Genomic DNA, 25,036 nt, shown 5'->3' with positions numbered 1-25,036 from the left:
CTATCTCACCAGGCCCTCTCTCTGGCATTTGAGTGATTTTGGACTGAACCAGTTCTTCTGCCTTTTCATGGCGGTAGAAGTGATCGCCAGTGAGTGGCACACGTGTCAGCTGGGAGAACAGAGTCCCTTCCTGCTTGCTGTTCACTTTGCCCTTCTCCACTGTCTGTGCCGGTTACCCGTAAACATGGAGTAGTTCTGGTTTAATCCCTTGATCTGCCATGGGTGGGGTGGCCCTTGGGATGGCCTAGGGCACTGTGGGGGGTCGCAGGCACGTGGCATGTGTTCTCCTGCAAGATTGGTGCCCCTTCATGCCTTCCAGATCCTGCGCCAGCTTCCTCTGTGCCAGGCAGCTGCACACAGGGGGCAGCCTCTGTGTCTGCTCCGGTCAATCACATGCTGGGAGAAGACTGCATGGTTGCCGTGGGCAGGGCTGCTCCCTGGCTCGTCCTCAGCAATGGCGGGTCAGCCGGTTTGGTTGCAGTGCCAGTTGAGGGGGAATGAACGGCAGGCTGCTTATCAACATGAGGGGCTTCAGAGCTGCGTTGCCACCCAGGGGGGGTGGTTAGGGTGCCTGAAGTTCCTTAGGATTCTCAACCTGCTGGGCTGTGTGTGCTGGGACAGTTTTGCCCACCTGTTAAACCCTTGTCCCTTTCAGGCCTTTAAAACACCCACTTTTCTTTTGTCCCAGGGGAGCCGGCTCTGGGGACCCACTCGCAGTCTCTGTCTTGGATTTTACTTTTCTGTTCCTCTAATATCCGGTATACCATGCGATGTGTGTCTGTGCTCCAGGTTCAGATTACTAGGGCTGGTTACTTAGCAGTCCTGTGCTTCCACTGCCTCCCCATTCTGATTCTTTTCCTCCTGCCTGGGGTGGGGGTAGTGCTTGGGTCCCACCTGGTCACATCTTTGTATCTTAACCCTTTTCATGAGGTGCTGGGTTCTCGCAGATGTACATGTAGCCTGGCTGTTGTACTGTATCTTCTGGTCCCTCTTTTAGGAATAGTTGTATTTGTTGTATTTTCGAAGTATGTATGGTTTTGGGAGGAGAATTCTGCCACCCTACTCATGCTGCCATCTTGAGTGCCCCCTTAAAAATTATCTTTTAAGAATAATGAATATTTTCTTTATTTTTAAAATTGGGTAATCGGAACCAAAACTTCTAGGCTTTGGGTTTATCTATCATCACAGATTCCATAAAATAAGTCTTAGCAGCTCAGTTGCATCATTGTATTGTGGCAGTATATCAGGGACATGACCCAGGAGATTTAGGGAAAGAACAATGCTGTATTTTTAAAACTATGGGGGCATAGGTTTGTGGTTTTTTTTTTAATTAGGAGAAGTTGTGTATGCAAAAATGAATACTAGAAGCAGTTGAAAAGAGACAAAACAGATTAAAAATCTTTACCCAAATGTTTTATGTAGTCTTTCTGTGCTTTTTAATAATAATTGCCACATTCCAGCTAGAAAGCAACCTTCTTAAGTCATACAAGGCATTCTTCACTTTTATATATGTTTCACTGAAAGCTAAAAATTTTGGGTAAACCTCTAAAACTTAATCTAAATATCCTGAACCCAGTTTAGCAGAAGTTTCCTCTGGGAAGGATAAATGAATCAATTCATTCCCTGAAAAAAGGAAGACTTACCTCTAGTATCTACAGGACTATGATTCAGCAAATTAAATATTTGTCTTGTCTTTATGTTTCTAAGAAATTGTCATCTTTAAATGTAATTGTAAAATCCAAATAAGTGTCAATCAACAAGTTGAAAATAGTGTGCCATGCTTGTCTGGTAACTATTTTTCAACTCAAATGATTGAAATCTTTGACCACATGAAAATGTGCTCTAGCCTTTGCCAGTAGATTTGATTATATTTTGGGTAGTGAGATCCTTTGAGACTAGACGATGACTAAAACCTTAGTAAAAAAAGAAAACACTTTCAGGAAAGTGTTGTGAGCCAAACTAACTTGCAAAAATCTTGCTAAAATGTGTGTAAAGGAAGAAGATTCAGTGACATGGATAAGTTAGTTATTCCTATAGTATCAGGTCACTGCTCACATACACTTTCCATTTCCAAAAGCTGTTGCTATGGTAACATTTGGAACTGGAACTCTCACTGATGCTGTGAGGATGATTATGTGGCTTATGTCAGAAAAATGAAAGAAAGCAGATTTTAGGCAGATTTTATATTTTTTGAAATTTGTGTTTCCCAAAACAACCATTTTAAATAATCATGTTCTCATTCTAATATAATACAATAATCCCAGGCATTCAAATTAGCAAAAATAGTGAAAGATTATTGCTTAGTGTGATAGATGCTAACCACTTTATTGATGATATACCTTTTCTAGCACTACAATAATTAGGGGAGAGTAGTGTTCACCATAAAACAAAGTGACATAGAGGAATTGAGTAAAAAGTTTTATTACATAAATAGGATTAACATATTTTTAGATTTGTTTATAATTTGTATTACATTTTAATATATATTAAATATATTCATTTGCGTATTTTTATTTAAATTTTAAAAAAAATATCTTTATCTTCACACTTTGTGTAAATTGGGATTTGTCTGGTTTTGAGTACCATAGATGTTAGATATCTCTGTAAAGATAGTGTCATTAAGGGTTAGGGTTTGTAATCTGACAAATTTAGCTTCAAGCCCCACTTACGTCTTCTAATAGCTATCTGATCCTGGGCAAATTAGTTGCCCTCCAAGGGCTCCACTTTCCTCTGTGAAATGAGGGTGGTGATAACACTTCCTGTCTTATACGAGTTTGAGGATTAAAAGAGAGAATGCACATGAAACCTGTAGCTTGGATCTCCATTAAATGTTAGTGCTGTTGCTTGTTGTAGCTTCAACTGCTGTGATTATCACCGTTATTTATAAAATCGTTTGTCACTGTCTCTTGATTTTTTTTTTTTAAGAAACTTTAAAAAGTTTATCAATACTTGAGTAATGAGATGGGAAAGAAAGTCCAATTAAAATGTAAGATTGAGGCAGCAGCTAATGTGTGGCAGGAAATGAGTGTTTGCACCTCATTAATTATCAGCCTGAATGGTTAAAATAGGCTTAGGTTGTCGATGAATTTTATATAAAGTACTTGAGATTTTCAGTCATGGTGCAAAACCAGAATTGATAATTTCACTAAAATGCTAGTTGTTAATCTCACAAAATGCTAAGCTCTGCAAACATTTTTCTTGCAACTCCATTTATCTCGTATGCATAGAAGAGGGGTTCTAGGGTAAGCTTGTCATATACAAAGAAGAGGGGTCCTGGGGTAAGCATGGGTGAGGAGTTTCACTCACAGACTAAGAAGTTGCTGTGAACGGCACAACAGAGAAAGCTTGACGTGTAAAAGAGTTATTAGCCCAGGTGAAAAGGCAGGACACCTGTCTGTCACAACAGATCATTCTTTATGGACTTGGCTTGGTATAGATTGGTATTCTGCTCAGCATGGATTATGTTTTCCTTCCGATTAAATGTATTTTCTCATGACATTTGTCACAAGTTCCTGGTAGCATGTCTAATACTAGTTACCCTGAGAGTCTCTACTGATGACTTTTTGAAAGTTCAGGGATCCAGGTCCAGCATCCTTGTTGCCCTGGACCCACTTTGTGTGCATCCTAAATCAATGGAGTACTTAGGAAAGACCTCTATTTAAGATGAAAGGCCTTGGCTGGTATTTGCTTTGCCAGTACTTCAGGGTTTTAGTGTTTCTCTTTCTTATATACTTTTCAGTTCTGGTTGTGAAGGATTTCTGTGAGAGGGGACATTTCCAGTTCCTGTCCTTTCTTTTCCTGAAAAGGAATGTTTTAAGAGCACTAAAGTGATCTCAGCAGCTGGACAAGCCAGTCTGAGAGACAGATTTAAACCAAAGATGAATGAAGACAAAAAGTGGCTTAGTGGCAAGTGCTTATATAGACTTTGTTATAGCAGCAAAAACAAGGAAGGACTCCAGACTGTTCCTTAGCTATGCACTCCCTAAGGGGTTACCTTGAAAATCTCCCAGCCCATTCAGAGAGTATTCAGAAATCATCTTTCTACTGGTCACTTGCTATGTTTAACTGTTTTAGTGGTATGGCTATAAACCAAGACAATAATAATCTGACTGCCTGTACCTTCCATCAGCCAGACAACTAATTCTTTGGGAAGTTCTGTACTGAGATGATTCCTTTTGACCACATTGCTCACATGATGAGGAGGGACCACTGAGACTTCAAGGTTAATTCTGTTTGATGCTTTCCCAAGTCTGAGCAGACCCCTTTCAGTGTGCCAAGGAGCAGAATGATTTTCTTCTCAGGGAATTGAGAATGAACATTATGTACAAGGAAATCCTTTCTGAGAAGGAGAACCACTAAGGTTTTGACCTAGAAGGTCACCACAGGGCCACTGCGATCCCCTGTGGTTTCTGACACACTGCCCACTGTCCTGCTGGGGAACCAGCTCCCTCCGCCTGGCACAGGATGCAACCTGTGCTGCTCTGCTGCTTTTCTAATGACTTTGTTTTAAGGAAGATGGTCTAATAAGTGCTTGATATAATTCAGAGCTAAAATGCTCTTGCTTCCAACACTGACTTCCTCTATTTTAAGATAAAATCTTTCTCTGTATAATCCTAGAAGAGTCAAGGAATGGGGACATAAATCACAGCCAACAATAACTTCTCATCCAAAGGAAGGTCTATTAAAATGTCCCTGACAGAGAAAGACAAGTACCAAATGATTTGACTCATATGTGGAGTATAAGAACAAAGAAAAACTGAAGGAACAAAACAGCAGCAGAATCACAGAACCCAAGAATGGACTAACAGTTACCAAAGGGAAAGGGACTGGGGAGGATGGGTGGGAAGGGAGGGATAAGGGCAGGGAAAAAGAAAGGGGGCATTAGTATTCACATGTATAGTGTTGTGGGGGGGCACGGGGAGGGCTCTGCAACACAGAGAAGACAGGTGCTGATTATACAGCATCTTGTTATGCTGATGGACAGTGACTGTAGTGGGGTGGGGGGTGGGGGTACTTGGTGAGGGGGGAAGCCTAGTAAACATAGTGTTCTTCATATAATTGTAGATTAATGATAGCAAAAATAAAAACAAACAAACAAATAAATAAAATGTCCCTGACATACACCTAGCTATCTTAAAATAATAAATTTCCCTACACATAACAACCAGTAGTCAACAAAAGGGCCTGGTGAGTGTCCTGGCCCAGGTAAGGGAATTCTCAGTGAGCACAGAAGGAGCATTTGTTTCTTCATATGAATGTCTGAGAAGTCACTTTAAGCCCTAATAACAGCAAAGTGTCTTAAGAGTCTAGGAAAGACTTATGAACTGGAGATACCGTAGAATTGCCAGAGGGTCTTTGCAAATGCCTCAGACTCAGTTTTGTGCATTCCGGGTAGGATGTTATCCATGAGCCAAATAATCTTAACATTAAACATTTAATGCTCCAATGCCATCAGTTTTTCTAATTTAAAAAAATCTAAAGGCATAAATAAAAGGGATTAATTTTGCTATAGAACTGTGTGTGATTCATTGTAATAGTCATCTCACTGTACCTGGGTTTCTGACCAGTAACTTCTGAGTCCTAAACTTGAATCTGAACTGAATTTATTTACATTTTTTCTGGGAGTGAATGTCCCTTCAGCAGAATGGATAATGGTGTCATTGTAGCAGTTTCTGAAATAGTGGGGAAAAAAACAGGACACATCACATCTGTGAGATATTATCATAAGTATCAGTGAGGTCAGTAGCCTTTAAACAGGATTATTAGGATGACAGTATAAAAATTAGAAAAAGTTTTATGGTGAGTGGAAAACAGCAAAGAGGTTTACATGCTATAATTGCAACTGTATAGAAAGTACCCATGCATGTGGGCAAAAGTTGGACAATAATGTGAAAATAGTTGCATTGGGGTAGGATGATTGCATGATTGTATGTGGTGCTTTTCTTGATATATTTTTAAAGAAATTCCTTTGATGTCCTTATGTTAAATTTCTAAATAATGATGATAAAAAATCCAGGACTAACAGATTTCTCAAATAACTGAAAAAGCCTGGGGATTTTTTCCCATAGTTATTCCTCATAAAATTGGCCGAGTCATAGAAGGAAGTCCAGCTGATCACTGTGGAAAACTGAAAGTGGGAGATCATATCTCTGCGGTGAATGGACAGTCCATCATTGAGCTGTCCCATGACAGCATTGTCCAGCTGATCAAAGATGCCGGGGTCACTGTCACGCTAACAGTCATTGCCGAAGAAGGTAAGGACCCAGGAGACCTGCCCTCCCCAAGGCGCTCTGCGGGGCACCACCAGCTTCGCTGCGGTCGTAGCAGTGGTGGAACTGTGTATGTACTTTCTTTTTGCCTTTTCCACTTAATGAATTTAAAAGATAATTTATTACAAAGTTGTCAGGAGCTCAAGAAAAATAATCCAATTAGGGAGTGGTATTTATGTGCTGGAGAAGCAAACACCCAGACGTGAAAGAGTTGGTAAGCTTTTCAGATACTACTTTCTTAATGTCTTAAGTCTCTGTCTGCTTAAGTGAGAGAAAATCCTCTGAACAGAAAGTCACTGTTGCCATCAAGCTTGTCAGGTCAGGCCCACGCCCGAGTGCCTTTCCCTGGGGGCAGGGCTCTGTCCCGGGGGCAGGCAGACAGTGGGAATGACCCCTAAATAGGGCATCGCCTTGCTTTAAAGCCGCCTTTGAGCATTAGGAATTCCTAATTAGGAACCATTTTGAATGACACCAGTTCATTTCTTTGTTTACGAATTAGAAGATAACCATTACACAATGCTTATCTCATTTTTCCTGATTTTGCAAAACTAACAGGAGAAGCCAAAAACAATTATGAAGGGGCCAGTCTGTCATATTAAAATTTCTTGTACTATAATGTGTATTCATGTCCCATTTTCCCCCAAGATCCTCTAATTTAGTCAGTTTTCAAGTCTTATCATTCTTGATTCTTCCTTTTGTTTTTTCTTCCTGCTGCACCACTCTCATACATTAATAGCTAAGGTATTACATAAATCTCCCTTCTATCCAAGATCCTGTCGTGGGTGTTTCTGCGTGGACATGAGTTCACCCGGCTGCTCTCTGAGGCCCTTCTAGTTCTAGAACCTTGTGACATCCTGACTTCAGCTGTTTTCCGTTTTCGGGTCTGTTCCCACACTGCTCAGACTCTGCTGAGTCGTCTAAAATCCGCATTCAACGCTCCTCCAGTGCCTCCCATTCTCTAAACAGAAAGTGTTTTATAATTTTGCTCCCAGTCTACCTTTTAAATTTGCCTCCCAGTGTTCTTTCCAAGCCCTCTCTTGACTAGACCTCATTGCCTCTGTGTACATGGGCTTCCTCCCCCTAAACTCCCTTGTACTCTTTATCTCTATAAATCATTAAGCATTATTCTTATATATAACTCTCTCCCTATTAAAGTCATCTGCTCTTTGAGGACAAAGACAATATTATCAATAGGTCATGATACTTAGTAGGCACTCAGTAAATATTTTTTTGAATGAAAGAATAAGTGAAGGAATGAAGAAATGGAGTAAAAATCCAGGTTTTCAGCTCTGTGGAAACACCTAGCAGAGGTAATATAAACCCAATAGAAAAAGTAAGGCTCTTAGCTAATTATATGACCTTAAACCAGCCCCTTAAAATTTCTGTCCTTCAGTTTTTTATCTCTAGAATGGGAATAAATACGTATTCCAGGATCATTGTGAAGATTAAAGGTGAAATGTACATAATTTGCGTAAATGCCCTGAGATGCTCATCTGCTGATGGCTGCTGCGGTCTCACCGCCTCCTCTCATGGCCAGCTTCCTCGTTTGCATCTCTAATTCCCACCTCCTAAGAAAACAATATTTAGTAAGCACTTAATGTATGGCAGGTATTGTCCTAAATACATCAATTAACTCATTTAATACACAAGTCCTAGGTAGGTGCTCTTATTTTCCCGTTCTGTAGATAAAGAAACTGAGAGCATCAACACAGAGCAGTTTGATAACTTGCCCACAGTCATCAAAGCTGTGGCAGAACCAGTATCTGAACCAGGCCGCCTGGCTCCGGAATCTACGCTCTCAACTACTCTGTGCCTTCGCTAGCCACAGTATCAGAGATAACCCTCCCCTGCCAGCCGCGTCTCCTCTGTCCCTCACCCTGCTTTTGTTTTCTTCATTGCACTTACCTCTGCCTGAGATTATTTAACTATTTGTTTGTTTATTGTCATGTCCTCTTGTAGAACATGAAGTCATAAGATTCATGAGTTAGAGATTTTGTCATGCTCAGTCATGTCAATCTCAATGGCCTAAAACGATATTATGCACATAACAAGTACTCAGTAAAAAAATAGTTTTTGAAGGATTATTGTTACTTAATGTGATTTTGATCAGATTTCTTTATCTCGGCCTTTTTACCATGATCTCTATGACCTGCTTTTTATCCATAAATTTGTGCTGTGACCCACAAAAAAAATCCAGGCTTCAGTACCACAGGAAATAACACTGTAGGGTTGTTCTGAGATGTATGTAGTGTACTTATACTACCATGTTTGGCATGCAGTAGTGATGGAGCTGCTAGAAGTAGTGGAACCAGCAGTAGTATAGATCAGTATTTCTTAAACAATCTATAGAAAAGGATCAGCGGCCTTAGGACCAGTGGCCTTTTTCCAATCCATCACAGACCACATTTTTGTGAAATACAATAAGAATTAAATGAAAAATAACAGACATTGTTTTAAAATTTGTGGAATTGTTTTAAAATTTCTAGATGCTTGCTCCCAATATGTTTATGCATCTTATTGCTGACTGACCCAAATACCATGCATTGAATAGCCTTGAGATACTAGTACAAAGATCACTTCTTTCTCTTAGTGAATTTTTCCCCCAAATTACCTTTATTGCTGATGGTATATTCTCTGAGAGGTTGTCCAAAACTGCTCAGTCATTTTTCTTGAAGTTAAAGTTCACTTTGACATACTGCCCAGATACTGCAGGACATACTCTTATAATTTCCTATATAATGCTGGTCAGTGTTTAGGAAAGATGGAAGGGTAGAAGGACACTTCCTGGCAGTGACATACTTAAAAGTCTGTTTCATATAGAGGCAAAGCCTCTTAAAATACATTACATTTGACATGTAAAATCACATTTCAATGATTACACCTGATTTTATTATACTCTTAAGTTTTATAAAACTATGGAAACATTGAAAATATCATTATTTTTAGGAAAATAGAAAGTGTCCCTTCTGTCTATAAATAAAGTCCCATTTGGGGAGCTTGTAAGTCTTCCAAATTTTTCATTGTGTTCGGTATAAAATGTCAGCCACACTAACAAGTCAAGTGAACGTTCATTGCTCTGAAGGGGTATTCCGAACTCACCCTTAGAGCTGCATTACCTCCCATCTCATGCTGCTCCCCCACTTTCACTATCAGTAGGTTAGACAAAACCTCTTTTTCCCCTTTTATAGATGCTATTTAATATTTGTGCTTATTTTGCCAAGGCAATGGTTAACCAAGTTCCCAAGTGAAGTGTGGGATCTGGTATAACTCTCAAACATATCCGTGCCTTGGGCCTCTCTCTGCCTCGTGGTGTCCCCACTGCTGTGGGCCTCTACCATGGTGACCTGCTCTCAAGCATAGAACAGACATTGATTATGCCTGGTTGTTCTTGTTGTAAAGACCTTTAAATTGTATTATTTTCCAAAACTGGTTTCTAATTTTCTGTCAGGTCTTGTTCATTTCCTTTTTCAGAGTGAATACAAGTTGCCAGAGGGCAACCAAGGACTATGTTAGAAGGTGCTGATAGTGTTGACATAATTGTTTTGTTCTGTTTTCCATTTATCTTAAAAGAACGTAGAAAAATTGTAACTGATCAGTTTATTTATAATATCCTTTTCTGAAGTTATACACCCATTGCTCTAGCCAAACTAGTGAAGCCAAAAAATTCTCCAAACTGGATTCGTACAAAGGTGCATGTCTCTCCCGGTCATCTTGTTGATAGATGTATTTTTTCCCCATCAGTTCCCAGTCCCTTAATAATAGCCATGAATTTGCAATGACATGAGAATTCAACTCTATAATGGGTACTCAAGTTTAGAAGTGGGTAACTTGAAATTGACCTACCCAGTAAGCAAATGTAGAAGGGCTTCTGGGAATTTCCAGTGGATACAGGAGTATAAAGACAAATGAGGTGTGTTTCCTGCAATAAAGGAGTTCATGGTCTAGCAGGAGAGATAGGTATGCCCTCAGCTCTGAAACAATGTGGTAAATGCTATGAACACAGTGTGCATAAAGAGCCAGGTAAGATTTCACAGGTGACCTTTTGAATAAGAGATGAAGTGGAAAGGCAGAAGTGCCCAGGTGACAAATTTGGATATTGTCAGCAATAAAAAGTCAACTGTAGTTTTTAAGCAAGGCAGTGGCATATTTCATTTTATGTACAAAGACTGGAATCCGTGGAACACAATGAAGATGAGATTAGCGGCAAAGGGACCAGTGAAGAGGTCAATGTAAGTAACTTAAGCTAATCAAGAAAATAAATTCATGATAGTAACATAAAAGAACAACAAAGAAATTTCCAGGTCACCCCCAAAAAGGTTCATGCTCCACTCTCCCTTCCTGGAATGGCTAGGAAGAGGAAAGGCGGCTCTCTGGATAAGTTCTGCACTGGGGGGTCCCACGTCTCTACATCTGATACACATTGTTGAAATCCACGTAGACACACAAGCCCAGCAGCCACAGAGCATTACTAATCCTCGGGGGCTACCAGGGCTTGGCCGTGTACGGTCACTGTTACCCTCCTCCTGCCACTTCTTATGCTCTTGGCTGTGTTTCCAGAGTACTCTCTAGCTTTTAGTTGCAGGAAGTTCTTAAATAAAAATACTTTATCTGTGTTTTAGTCCTGAAAACTTTGCAGAGAAACAACTAATCCAAGCCCTAAAATAGTGATGTTATAGTAAAGCCTGAAGTTTCAGCCCCTTGATAGGATTGCTTCCTAAACATTTATATCCTTGTCTTTAACATCAGTCTTCAGCTCCATTAAATTCCAAGATTCAGTTTATAGCTTTTCCCACATGTTCTACCCTAAATATGGCCTCTACATTGATATTTTTGCTAAGTAAGGTAAATATTTCAGAATATACACCTTAAGAGAAATACAACCCCAAATAAGACTTTATCATTGCAATCATTATGATGATGATAATAATAATTATAACAAACATCTCTATAATGAATATAATATGCCAGGCACTGTTCTAAGCATACATATTAGCTTATTTAATCCCATGAGGTAGCTATGATTTCCTTTTTATAGATGAGATGATTTGAAGCACAGAGAATATAAGTAATTTGTTCAAGAATACACAGCTAGTAAATGATGGGGTCAGGCTTAAACCCTGTCAGTCTTGCTCCAGGGTTCATGGTCTGAATCAGTAAGTTATGCTCCCTCTCTCTGATATTTTAAATATCCTACCAATATACCAAATATACAAATAAATGTATATTTGGACAGGGAACACCAGAAAGTTTTAGCCTTAAAAAATGCATATCCAACAGCCATAAGCATCTCTTTTAAGTGTCCTCTCCATGACTTGCTGTCTAATTCTAGATACAGGCAGTTCCTATGCTTAGTTATGCAATCTGCCTTCCAGGAACTACAGGAGTCTGGTGCTGGTGGGAATGATACAGAAATGTTGCTTTTTTCACCTATATTTATGCTCTTAGAAAATAGAAGCAATACAATCTTTCTAAACATTTGTCAACACTGGGGATGGTTTTATGTTTATCTTTGATATTCAGTGGCAGGCGGAACAGTTGCTTCGATTTAAAAGACATAGGTTCAAAGATGCGTGTGTGGTTTGCTGACCGGCCTCTGTATTCCAGCTTCCTGGAGACCTGTCTCTGTCACCTAGAGTGGCTGACCGACCACGGGGAATGCGCTCTGGAAATCCATAGAGGAGGCTCCAAGGGCGGTCTTGGCGTTCTGTCCTCCAGCTAAGGCTGCATGTTCGTTTATGAGTTTCATGTTGTGTGAGGGCCAAAGAAAGGTGAAAGGGAAGTCATGTATGGTTCTCTTCAAACATAAATATGAATCAAAAACCAGAGAGAGAGAAGTCAGTGTTCCAGGTGCAGCCGATGACAACAGTGCTGTTCATGCTGAAGTCAGTGAAGCTGTAACCGTTTGTTACTGTCGCACCTTCACAGGTCCACTTGGCCTTCACCTTTTTTTTAAGTACCCATTCTTAATTCTGCTGTTTTCTCATTTGAACAGAGCATCACGGTCCACCATCAGGAACAAACTCAGCCAGGCCGAGCCCAGCCCTGCAGCACAGGCCCATGGGACAGTCACAGGCCAGCCACATGCCTGGGCACAGGTGAGGCTGCTCTCAGACTTTGTTTTCTTCTTCTCTTCACCCCCTCCCGCCCCCACTCCTTGTCCCACACAGTATCAGAAGTCGGCTGGGAGGTCAAAATGGGAACTCTTGGGTTTTCCGCCCTCAGATGCCTTCCCCATCCCCTCCACCCCCTCATTTCCTTCATCCCTCCTCCCAGCCCCATCCAGGGACAGCATAATTATCCAGTCATGCCTGACAAGCGGGATCAGAAAGTGGCAGCAGCGTCTGGCTCTGCTGCTCTTGGCCCTCCTCCTCCCACTAGGGAGCCCCGCCCCGCGTGGATTGCTGTCTTCCCAGACGCCCTTAGTAGAGTAGAGTAGTATTTGTACAATATGTCTTTCCTCCTAAATAAAAATACTTTATCTGTTTTTTAGTCCTGAAAAATTTGAAGAGAAACAACTAATCCAAGCCCTAAAATAGTGATGCTATAGTAAAGCCTGAAGTTTCAGCCCCTTGATAGGATTGCTTCCTAAACATTTATATCCTTGTCTTTAACATCAGTCTTCAGCTCCATTAAATTCCAAGATTCAGTTTATAGCTTTTCCCACATGTTCTACCCTAAAAATGGCCTCTACATTGAATATTTTTGCTAAGTAAGGTAAATATTTCAGAATATACACTTTAAGAGAAATACAACCCCAAATAAGACTTTATCATTGTAATCATTATGATGATGATAACAATAATTATAACAGAAACATTTCTATAATGAATATAATATGCCAGGCACTGTTCTAAGCATATATATTAGCTTATTTAATCTAGCTGTGTGTTCTTGAACAAATTACTTATATTCTCTCTGCTTCAAATCATCTCACCTATGAAAAGGAAATCATTGTTGAAAATATTAACCATGAGACAAAAGCTAGATTTCCAGAAATTCAGCATCTTCCTAGGCAAAGGAGCTGTTCTCTCTGAGACAAGGTCAGCTTATCTGCCCTCTGGTTCAGTTACTTGAGCGCTTTTCTTGACGTAAACTGCACGGAGACACCCTTAAAACATGAGGGTGTTGACGGGCGTTAATGCTGGAGGCAACAAGATTTTTGTCTGGCATCACTGTGGTTCTAGATACAGTCTGTCTTTATAGCGGGTTGTCAGAGGGAGAATGGCAAGGGTCAGCTTTTTTTAGATAAAGAAATTAATCTACCTTTACTTGTAGAATGTGTTTCATTTTCTTTGTTCAGAAAATGGCCTGACTTCTCTCTTGTAGAAGTGCCCTGGAAGGTGAAATCGGAAAGGATGTCTCCACTTCTTACAGACATTCATGGTCTGACCCCAAGCACCTGGCCCAGCCGGAGCCTGCAGGGGTCTCCGTGGTGGGCGGCCGGCACAGTCAGGTAAACATGTCCCCCAGATGCAGACTGCTCTTTTCAGTTGTTGAATCACTGACACTAATAAATTTTTATTGCAAATCAGTTCAGATAAATTTGTTCTCAAAGTTAGTAATGCTTGAGGACCTCCTGTGTGTCTGGCATTCCGTTAGCTTCCGTGAGAGAATGTAAATGAGTCAAAAACAAGTGTACTCTGTAGTTGGAGAGATCTGAACCCTTAGTTGCTTGTTTGACATAGCACTGTTTGAGTTCATCAAAGCAGAGGTTAGGCTTTTTGGTTTTTTGTTTTTTGTTTTCAGGAAAATTAATCAAAATCTACCTAAAGGATGAACTCTCCAAAATTCTGTTCTCTGATTGTCCTGTGCACATTGACCAACTAGTAGAGAAAACATGTGATCTTCAGTTTAGGTTGTATTTATAAAAATTAAGTAGCCCCTCAGCCAAATGTACATTCCTTCCCTAAGCTATAGGACTGCGTCCTGAGAGTTCCAGTCACCTCCCCCCGCCCTAAAGGCTGCCCTCTGTCATGCCGAGGGCTGCAGCCAAGCTGGTTCTGCTCATGCTTCCTCTCACTTAGGGCCTTGGCTGCTACCCCGTGGAGCTGGAGAGAGGCCCGCGGGGCTTCGGGTTCAGCCTCCGAGGGGGAAAGGAGTACAACATGGGGCTGTTCATCCTGCGCCTGGCCGAGGACGGCGCAGCCATCAGAGATGGCAGGATTCACGTGAGTTGGCTTCTTTCTGCAACCTTCGGTTCTGGCTCCAGACGGGAAACTTATGAAAACTGTTGACTGAAGGGAATGCAGAAACCTCCTGAATCTAAGAGGCAGGATTTTCCATCCGTAAAACCTGGAAGGCAGACACTTGTCATTCGCCGCATAAACCTCTGCACTTGTTTCCCGCCAGCGCGCGGCGCTCCGCCCACTGGGACTGGTCAGTAAGAAAAATCATGTTTACTTACGGAGTCAACATTTGAGGCCAGTGGATTAGTAAATAAAATATACCTTCATCCTATGAAAAGTCTTGTAAAAGCCAGGATAAAACAGAATCTTCAACTTCTTCCAAGAAACAATAGGGCTTTTTTTTTTTTACCCTTTTAGCTATCTCTAGAGGTAGCCAAAAATTGAAAAGCATGACTTTTCCAACCTTTATTGTTATTTGAAGGACTGGAATCTACATCAGTACCCCCAAGGTATTTATTCTCTGCTCGGAAACCCCATAGCTTTGTACCTGACCTTGCAGACCAGATTGTTCATGGATCTGCTGGATGAGAGATTTTTCCTCCTTTGAATGTTACTTAAAATGGAATCATATAGAAGACAAGTGCTGGCCTCAAACTGCAAAAAAATAATTAATTCACTAGTATTCAGTTAGGTTACACACTAAAAATTTTCAATTCTAGAAAGCCTTCCTCCACTACTTGAGAAATTGGATTTCCACCCTCGACCATGAATAGGCATTAGGTAAAGAGAATTTTTTTTTACTTTTAACTAAGTAAACAAACTAGAAAAGCAGATGATTAGAAAGCATATTCTAATAATGATTAGAAAAGGCTCCTGGGTGATTGCAGTTTTAAATTTTGCACATCACTCCCCACTCCCATTACTCATTTCATAAATAGGTATTGAGTATTTGCTCACCCAAAGCTTCATACCTGGTACTGAATGAGTTGGGAGAAGAGGTGACCCCAGAACAAATGAGATGCCATCCTTCCTCTAAATGGCCAGACCTGTGTACAAGTTCAGAGGAGGTGAGGATGAATACAGAAGATTTCACAGAGTAAGTGGTATTGGAAAGTGGGTAGGATTTCAATAGAGAGAGACTGAGAAAAGAAAATATTCCAAGCTGAAGAAATGAGCACGAGGATAAAACTAAGTATACGTCATGTATAGGAAACTGCAAGTGGTTGTTTATCTAGTTTATTTAGAAAATACACAGGAGAGGACATAAAAGTAGGTAGTCACCAATATGGAGGGTCCAAGAGAGTAGGAAGCCACTGAAGGCTTTAGAGCCAGAAGTTCCCCCTCAGAGCAATACACTGAGAAATATGTTCTTGATGTGTCAGATGGATAAGAATAGTGGGAGCTATAGTTCAGGCATCCAGTGGTAGTGGTAGAGTAGAAGACATGAGATGCCTGTGAGATGATCAGCTGTTAATGAAGAAAGGACCAATCCAGATGACTGGTAAGTCTCTATATGAGGGAGGGATGAAGGAAAAGAAAGAAGAAGCAATGGCTACAAGCTTTGCCTCTGTACTATGAGAAACACCTGGCAGCCAAGAGGAGAAAGGACTTGGCAGACTGATTGCACACTGAGCATTGGCCACGTTGAGGTGACGCACCAGCTAACTGAGCAGGTATAAACGTTTAGCAGGCAATTAGTAGTTGTAAAGTCCCAGATTGTGAAATTTCAGAGGTGATGATTGACACCTTTGTCCTGGATGAAATCACTAAAGGAGATTTAGAGAGTAGTGGGCCAAGGGTCAAACTCTGGGTAAGGCCCTTAATTAGTGGACCAGAGACAGTAAAGATGGGGAGGGTGAGAATGCAGAGCAGCAGAACCAGAGTGGAGGGTGTTTATGATGAGGAGAGAGGCTAATGGCCAGATGGCCCTGAGTATAGCTAAAGCTGATCAAAAGTTGCTGAATCTAGCCTCAGTTCACTTTCTTGTAGAGGCCATTTAATAGAGTAGGAAGAACATGGATCTGGAAATCAGAAAGGACAAGATAGAACTCTGTGTACAGTTGGGTAAATCCTCTGAACCTCAGGTTCGTCATCTGCAAAGTGCAGATCCATACATAAAATGCATGGCCCGAGAGCAGCATGAAGCCCTGTGTATGGGGATGGCAGACTCCCTGCTGGTTGTCTTGGTCCTTTTTTTTTTTTACCTCTTTTTTAAACAAATCTGTTAGCTTTATTTTTTTAATCTTCCATTGTACACAGAGTCACAAAAACTCAGTTAAATAAAAAATTAGGATATAATTATAAAATAAATGTTAGTTCCAAATATAATCTTCAGTGTACTAATCTTACCAAACACATAAAAGGCAAACAGGCCTTAAGGCCTACAAAGCATGTCATTCTTTACAAATGAACAGAAACTGTAGAATTCTGAAACTAAATCAAATTTAATTTTTGAAAAAAAAAAAACCTTTGCAATTTGAAAACAAAGTGAGAAAGGTATTACTACTATGCCCAGGTTTGTTCTAACTCTAATAAATCAGCTTTTCAGAGAATTCTTTTTCTGGCTACTAAACTATCAAAACCTTGACTTGGTCAGGATGCTGGGAGCTCTGTCAGCAGTGGCAGAGCACACTGGCGGCTGCTGCCCGGGGAGGAGAGCTGATCCCGCCAGTGCTCGCCCCGAGGGGCCGCCTGGCCTCCGTGCCTGCCTTACCCCCTGCCTCTCTCTTCTCCCTTAGGTTGGCACCTGTACTCTCTGTCCTGGGCCTATTATACTTTAGCACTATTATCTCTAGAAAAATGCCTTGAATATTCATAGTAAATGCTCCATAGACTCGTGTGAAAGAGTAGAATGGATGGATAATACTTCCATGGATGGATAATGATAGGATTATTTTTTAACATATTTTAGCTTAGATTCCCAAAACTTAATGGTGGGGTAGACAGGACTTGGGATACACATGAAGCAGTCAGCAAACAGTGCAACAGTTTGCTGATCCAGTAAAACAAGAAAATGTTACTTGATGTACAAGGAAAGGTGGTGAGTCATTGGGAGGGTTTTTAAGTTTAGTGAGTCTTAAGCTGGTACTTAAATCTGGTTAAGCTTTAGAGAGAAAAGGTGTTCTGGGCTAAGGAATGACGAATCAGCTGAATGGGGACAGCTCACATTGGGGAAGTGTCAGACACAGGACAGAATCAGATTTAGGAAATAACAGGAGCCTGCTATCTTCCAGGCAACCTGTGTTTTCACTTAATCTCACGAAACCTCTGTGAGGTAGGTGGCATTATCCCCACTTACAGTTAAAACTGAGGCTCAGAGAGACTGAGTCACTTGCCAGGTTCGCTTAGCCTGTGACAGCCATGGTGTGACCCAGTCAGTCACCCTCTTAGCCTAGTTTGTATGAGCCCAGTTCCGTGTTAGGTCACAGTTTACATGTTTGGATTTGATTCCTTTAGGAGGCAAATAATTTTCATACATTTTTAGTAGCTTGTGTTAAGACAATGACTTTTTCTTAAAGGAACATAGTTTCTTTATCCCTTCTTCCTACTCATTTTTTTCCTCTTTCATTTCTCTCTTCTCTGCTGTGCCTCATAATTTTATTTTTCAACAAACTTGAATTTGAATCTTTATTCTATTTATTAATTCCCCACTTTATTCTTATCACATAGAAATTTTCTAATTTTCCCCTCTCAAAATTGCCATTTTTATCTTCAGTTTTGTATACCCTGGTCTAGAACTTTCCCACCCACACCCCTTATTTTCCCTGTAAGTCTTAAACCCATGGTTCTCTTCATCTTACCCCAAATTTAAAGTTAAACAAAACTGACACCTGGTGGCAAATTCGTTCATCACAAGTTTCAGTGCAGTTCATTTGTTGGATGGAATGAGTTAAGCAGGCAGGTTGGGACAGTGAATTCAAGCCAAAGGTGAGGGAAATGAAACATGACCTAAGTATGCTTGACAAGCTATTATCCAAAGCATAGTCCAGATACTGTCTGCTTTAATTTTCATATCTCTATCAGCAGGATTTTATAGTGCTAATTTATCATCAGCATTTCCTCATGAAAATGATTTTTCTTAAATCACTTATTAAGGGAAATATCAGTATTGACTTTGTTGTACTTACATATTCTGGATATAAGGTTTTTAAATTAATTATTACTTTTATCATTCTTACATTTATTTTAGTCTTACTTTGGTTGGTTTGATTTTTCCCACTTTATATGTTAAATCCATCTTATGATATTTTTCAAGAGGCTCCCATTTTTTTAATAAATATGCAAGAAAATGCTTATTTTCTATTTCATAGTTCACTTGCATTTTTTTGCATTCAATATAATGGGGTATATATAGCCTTTGGTTAAATCTTCCTGCTGAGGAACTTTTTTGGAAAAACAAGAAAATGGGTAACTTGAAAACCAACATCTATTTGTACTTGGTGTAATCTTTAATCTCATTAAACCCTCCCAAGTATTCCAAGAGGCAGGTACTAATACTGTCACCACCTAACAGAAAGGAAAACGAGGCCATTGTGCTAGAAGAGGGGCAGCCGGGAGTGAGCAGGACCCCGAGCCCAGCTTCCTAGCCACTGTGCTCTGCTGCCTCTGGGCTGGAGTTGTGCCACCAACCTTTGTTAAATGATTAAGCCCTCTTCTGTTGTGTTAATTCTCGATTGTTTAGTAAGCTCTTAGACATGTCAGAATTATTTTTGGAATTTCAGTAGTGTTCCATTGCTCAGTTTCTCTTTTGGAGCCAGTTGCTTGTCACCTTAAATGTATCTTAAAATCTGGACTGTATTTTAAAGTCACTACCATCCCATCATGATCCTTCATCAGGTCCTTTGCAAAAGTTATTCTTGACTCATTCATGTCTTCCCTTTTTCTTCTACAATAACTACAGACATTTCTAGTAAATGACAGTGGTACTGAGGCATCTTTTACTCTGATCCCTAAGTTCTATGTTTATTCTCTAGGGAAACAATTTTACACTAAAATTGTGACGTATAAAAAGCCAGTTATTGATTTTAAGTAAGTATTAATCTATTCTCCAAGCTGAGTATTTTTTCATAGTTTTAATCCATGAATATCTTATCTAATGCATCATACAGAGTGAATGGGCAACACAAAGGAAGGAGTAGGCAGTGACCCCTGGAGGCCAGGAAAGACGTCAGAGAGAGGACACGTACCCAAGTTCTAGGAAATAAATTCAAGATTCAGCTCAGGTTGGAAAGTGCCCTTCACAGAATGGTCATTCAGATACAGCTCAGTGGTATTACATGGGTCATAGAGACTTCACCTCTTCCACCACATGACCTCTGCTGGAAAACTTAGAAACTAGTCGTGATTTCAAGATGCCCAGATCCTTCTTACTAGTTGTATGAAAAAACCCTTTTGGGTTTTTTTTTTTTGCATGTAAAGGATTTTTATAGGGTAAATAAAACTGGACACTGTCTCTTCCTAGCGCTACCATCTGTCCACTCATCAACTCTCGCATGACAGCACTGTGTACAAGTTAAATGTTTTACAAGAGATCACTCAGCAGGGTCGAGTGGCTCTAGAATTGACAGAAGCAGAACTGAAGAACGATGCCTAGTTTCATGTTGTTCCTGTGAATGTTCCCTGTCTAGGTTGGTGACCAGATTGTTGAAATCAATGGGGAACCTACACAAGGCATCACACATACTCGAGCGATTGAGCTCATTCAGGCTGGTGGAAATAAAGTTCTTCTTCTTTTGAGGCCAGGAACCGGCTTGATACCTGACCACAGTAAGTAAAGTAGCTCCCCTGTAGCTGTGACGCTGAGAGTGCTGTAGGCAGGGGGCAGCAGAAGAAAAAGGAGTATCTGCATGGAGGGGACAGATATTTTGCTAGTAATTCAAAGGCAAACACCAGAACCATCTAAAGCTAGTTACGTAGCATAGTTGTTATAAATAGTATTATAAAGTAAGTAGCTTCAGGCAGGATTTTTGTTGCAATGGAATGTATGTTAAGCAATTTCAAAGGAAACATGTAGTTACTTTTGTAGAGAAATGTGCCTGTAGAAAGGACATTAAAAGCAAGTGATTTAAATGTCAGGAAAACATCTGAAATCTCTTCCAGTGTTATTTATTTTCTTACAGTGTAAGATAAGTTTCTCTCTTAATGAGTAGCTAGAACTTCAGGCTTTTCTGCTTACCTGTCAAAAACAAGTTGCTATAACCCTGAGGGGGGACAGTTAGACCTGGAACCACAGACCTGGAACCATGTCTGTACTCATACACTGTCCTTCAGCTTCCTTGGTTTCACTGTGTGTTTTTAAAATGCCAGGGTATATTGTTTAACTGAGTGCACTAGTCTAGAAATAAAGTAGCACACCACTTAGTAGGTGCCCTTCCAGCTCCCCCTTCCCTCCATAGGGCTCTAGAGGGACAGGCGAAGGCGTGACCTCCTGCAGCCCCCCTCCAGCCTGTGACTCTCTGACTGTATCATCTTCCAACCTCTGCTTATAAATCATACACCCCAGGGACACCCTTGCTAACTGCACTGTGATTTTTTTACATAGTCCGAGGCTTTTTCTCTTCCTTCTTCAGGTCTGGCTCCTTCCGGTCTGTGCTCCCACGTGAAACCTGAGCAACACTAAGGCTTTCAGGGCTTTTCTGGGTCTTTCCTTAAAAAGACTTGGTAAATTTGCATGTCTTGTAAATCACTTCCTTCTTTTATTTTCTTTTTAATTAAAAATGATGCTATTAAATACATCTACTGCTATCTTCTGCCCTTTTCAGTTTCCTTTTGACATTAAATTTGACAACTTAATGCAAGAAAATTATTTACAAATGCCTGTGAACTTCTCTCTGGTCACCACAGTCTGGTCGGCTTTGTCAGTGATTTTGGTGTATCCACAGCTGTATCCATTGATAAAAGCTCAATTAGTAAGCTTCTTGGATCAGGTAACTTGGTCCAATTTTATTATTTATTATATATTTTTTATTGGGCTTTACTACTTAAAAAGAATTTACATATTATATATTATCTAAATATACATAAGTAATTGGAAAAATGAATGCTGTTATTTTATGTATATATAAACAACTTACCCTTCATATTCACGTGCAGCTGTCTATACACATCTGCCTTTATAGAGATATCTAAACATACACAAACTTTATAAAATATTCATACTAAGGCTGTTTAAGCAGTCAGTATAATTCAAATGGCTGTCAAAGTTCAAAACTTATTACTGCTATTTATAATTCTAAAATGTAATACTGTTCCACTCAAATCACTTTTTTTTTAGGTGATTGGGATATGAATAATCCTTCACCTTCAAATGTAATCTACGATGAACAGTCACCATTTCCCCCATCTTCACATTCTGCTTTCATATTTGAAGAGTCTTATGTGCCAGTAACTGAAGAATCCTTAATGAGAGTTCATATATGTGAAAATGCAGAAGAATTAAAGGACATTGTGCCTGAAAAGAAAAGCACTTTAAATGAGAATCAGTCTGACATAAAGCATCCATCTCTTCACCAGAAAAGTATGAATAAAAGGGATCCACCCCACAGTCTAGGGCATAGTGACAAGAAAAATCTCTTAAAAATAGAAAATGGTGTTACACAAAGAGGGAGATCTGCTAGCCCCAAAAAGTCAGCCAGTCAGTGTTCAGAGGACCATTTAGAAAAGATTACCGGTCCTCTAAACATTGACCCTAAAAGACGACCCAGAGACCGATCACTCAGCCCCAGAAAAGGGGAGAATAAAAGTCATCAGATTGGCACCAGGGCAGGTTCTGGACAAGATCATCACCGGGAAAGCAGAGGAGAGTCTTCAAGCCCAAAGAAGCAGCCAACAACTGAAGGACGCAAAGACCCATCAAGTGCTGAAGCCAAATTATTAGAGTTCGGGAGTCGAAGAGTAGGGGACCGTGATAGTGACAACGCGGAGCTCATCTCAGATGGGAAAGACAAATCGGGTGTTACCAGGAAAGAAACAAAGCAGAGTCAGTCTGGAAAAAACAGGACAAAGTCTCCAGAGAAAAAAAGCAAGAGAATGGATGAAAAGTCTCTTCAATCCAAAAAGGCTACTAATGTTCCTGGCAGAGCAGTAGCCGACGATGCCAACGGAAAGAAAGCAGCCTTAGGAGAAAAAAGCTGTACTAAAGATAAAATAGGAGAAAACGTCAAAATATCAGAAAAGAAGCTGAAGCAGGAACCTGACGAAAGAACGGTTTTAAACAAAACAGAAGATTACAAAGGGAGAGAACCCCAGGCAGCTGACAAAAACAGAGAGAGTAGAGGGGTCAAACCTGAAAGCAGTTCTCCAGTGAGGAAAACACCAATAACTCCAGGGCCCTGGAAGGTGCCAGGTGCAAATAAAGCCACAGGCAATACTGGGGTGGCAAAGAGGCGGCTGTGACCTTTAGCATAAAACAAAGAAAAACAAGTTGCAATCTTTTCTTCCTAAAAAGCGGTTTTCAAAAAAAAAAGTCATTTTTCAGAAATTCTGAAACACACATTGTCCATTTTAATTTGAGCATCAAGTTACCTAGGCTGCATGAAGGGCCTTTAGGATTGCTAGGAACCAACTGGCCCCTGGTTGGCCACCCTCAGGCTCAGGAAGGCGCTGCACCCACGCCCACCCAACATGCCCTGCTCGGGCTGCCCAGCTCGTCTTCATGCGTGTCTGAACAAATGACAGATGTTGATACTCAATGTGGTCACAGATCTATATATTTGTGCCAAGTCATCTACTGTATCATGTCTATTTGATCCTTCTCACTCAAATATTCCACAGTAATGAAAAAATTAGGTTTGGCTTGGAAGTTGATATTCTCAATAGCATGTTGCATGTTTACAGAGAGAAATATTTGAGCCCTTGCAGAAGAAGAGATGAACTCATCAGTTAAGATGGCAGTTGTCTCTTCTAATAGCTACTGATGCTGTCCTTTAAAAAGTCCAAAACATAACCAGTGTAAAGAAACAAAATATCAGATATTGACACTTAAGGGTTTTTTAATTTGGCTGGATGAGGTATTCTGAATAACTGTTGAAAGATACTACTTACAATTATATGTTCAAAATGAGAGTAAGCAATTAAGAGTTCACCTTCTGCGCTGTTACCCACCCCTGACAGAGCTGTAGCCCCACCATCTCCCTCTTCAGTTATTTTGTAAGAAACCACAAAGCCAGCATGTGGAAATACTGCTTATTGCTCTTTGTAGAAAAACTACAAATTTCTATTCCTGGATATTTTGGTTGTACCTGTATCTTAGTAGTTAATACATAATAAATACACATTTGAAGAGTCACAATATCACACAGAGTGTGAGGGATTTAATCGTTAAACCAGTTTCAGCCCACTGCCAGCCCCAGAGCCGACCTGTGTGTGCAGCTGTGCAGGCGGGCTGCTGAGGAGACCCTGTGCTAAGACCCGCTCAGCCAGTAAGGATGGGCACGGCTGTGGGCAGCACAGGCGGGACCTTATTTCTGGCAACATTGACTTACTTGAAAACAAGAAAGGGAGACAAAACATCTGCTTAACTTGTATAAGTTTTCAGAGTGAAAGCCTGATTAAAGATGTTTGTTGGAAGGTGGAGACGACAGCTTTTTAACTCCATATAATAAATCCAGGTTTTCAGTCCCTTGAAGTAACATTCAGTAGCGCCTATAAATAAAGGAACATTCTAATAAAACCATTTTATGGAGTATTTGAACACACTTGTTCTGTCACCCAGGGTTCATCTTGTTATTGTGAAACACATTATGTCCAGGTTCTTCCCTCCCAGTCTGACTGTGAAACTCTTTCATGTAACAACTGAATCAGCCCCTGTAGATAAGACATGTTTCCCAGAGTGAGATTTTTGAAGCCCCTTTTCATTCAGAACTCAATCTACCCACCTACTGTAACTACTTGAATAGAGCAAAATTAGGAGGCTTGATAAACAGAGAATTTAGTACCACAGAAATGATTTATTTTCCCTATAGTCCACAATTAGTGATAAAAATCCTATTTTTGTTAACTGTGACATGTCTTTGATGTCATTTGTCAGTCTGATGTGGCTCTTTCCTAAGTAACCTGTCACTGTACTAATTATATACTGACTTAGCAATGTGGCCTTGGAATGCTAAGCAAAATATGGATGTACTGGTTGTAAATGTTTATATATTGTACAGATCCTTTATATATACACCTCAAGTTCTGATTAGAGAAAGATCTGTAAATTGCTTGTTATTTTTTATATAGATAATAAAAAAACAAAAAATAGTTCATGGCCTATATTTCTTTTACTGTCAGTTTTATTTAATGTTGCTTTCTGTTTATTTGTGGAGCTAGTTGCAGTCATGGTCTGAGTCCTCAAATAGATTTGCTCCCTACAAGTAACAAACATTCAAAAAGTCCTACATTCAGGAAGACTAATAATAATGAGCTAGCTATGCCTTTTTCTGTATTTAAAGCTCAAAATCGGTGAGTTCACTATCATTATACCTGTTTTATACCATTCATTGTAAAGAATATAGCTTTGCATATAATTTATTACCCCCAAAAATCATTTCTTATTTTATTAAGGACAGAAAAGGACTTAATCTTACTGGAAATTCAGTTTCTAGACATTTGTAATGGATGTAGCGGTCTAAGTCCAGTACCACAAGGTCACAAAACTAT

General features: G+C 40.1%; 1 protein-coding gene across 6 annotated transcripts in view; it reads left to right on the top strand.

Annotated features, from left to right (window-relative positions):
- Nucleotides 1-24,637, top strand: part of MAGI3 (membrane associated guanylate kinase, WW and PDZ domain containing 3) — a 307,496-nt gene extending 282,859 nt beyond the window's left edge. For 3 of the 6 annotated variants that reach the window (XM_037005364.2, XM_073234405.1, XM_037005363.2), the window contains exons 16-21: nt 6,069-6,254; nt 12,262-12,364; nt 13,596-13,722; nt 14,294-14,437; nt 20,023-20,161; nt 21,669-24,637. In XM_037005364.2, the coding sequence (XP_036861259.1) occupies nt 6,069-6,254; nt 12,262-12,364; nt 13,596-13,722; nt 14,294-14,437; nt 20,023-20,161; nt 21,669-22,789 (1,820 nt within the window). In that variant the 3' untranslated portion in view covers nt 22,790-24,637. Of the gene's footprint in view, nt 1-6,068; nt 6,255-12,261; nt 12,365-13,595; nt 13,723-14,293; nt 14,438-20,022; nt 20,162-20,964; nt 21,056-21,156; nt 21,306-21,668 lie in introns of those variants that run through there. The other 3 variants (XM_073234406.1, XM_037005365.2, XM_037005366.2) reach the window with 2 other exon arrangements.
- The last annotated feature ends 399 nt before the right edge of the window (nt 24,638-25,036 follow it).

Source organism: Manis javanica, chromosome 4 (genome assembly GCF_040802235.1).
Source record: "Manis javanica isolate MJ-LG chromosome 4, MJ_LKY, whole genome shotgun sequence".
In the NCBI taxonomy this organism is placed as follows: domain Eukaryota; kingdom Metazoa; phylum Chordata; class Mammalia; order Pholidota; family Manidae; genus Manis; species Manis javanica.
This window is presented reverse-complemented; position numbering and strand designations above follow the sequence as displayed.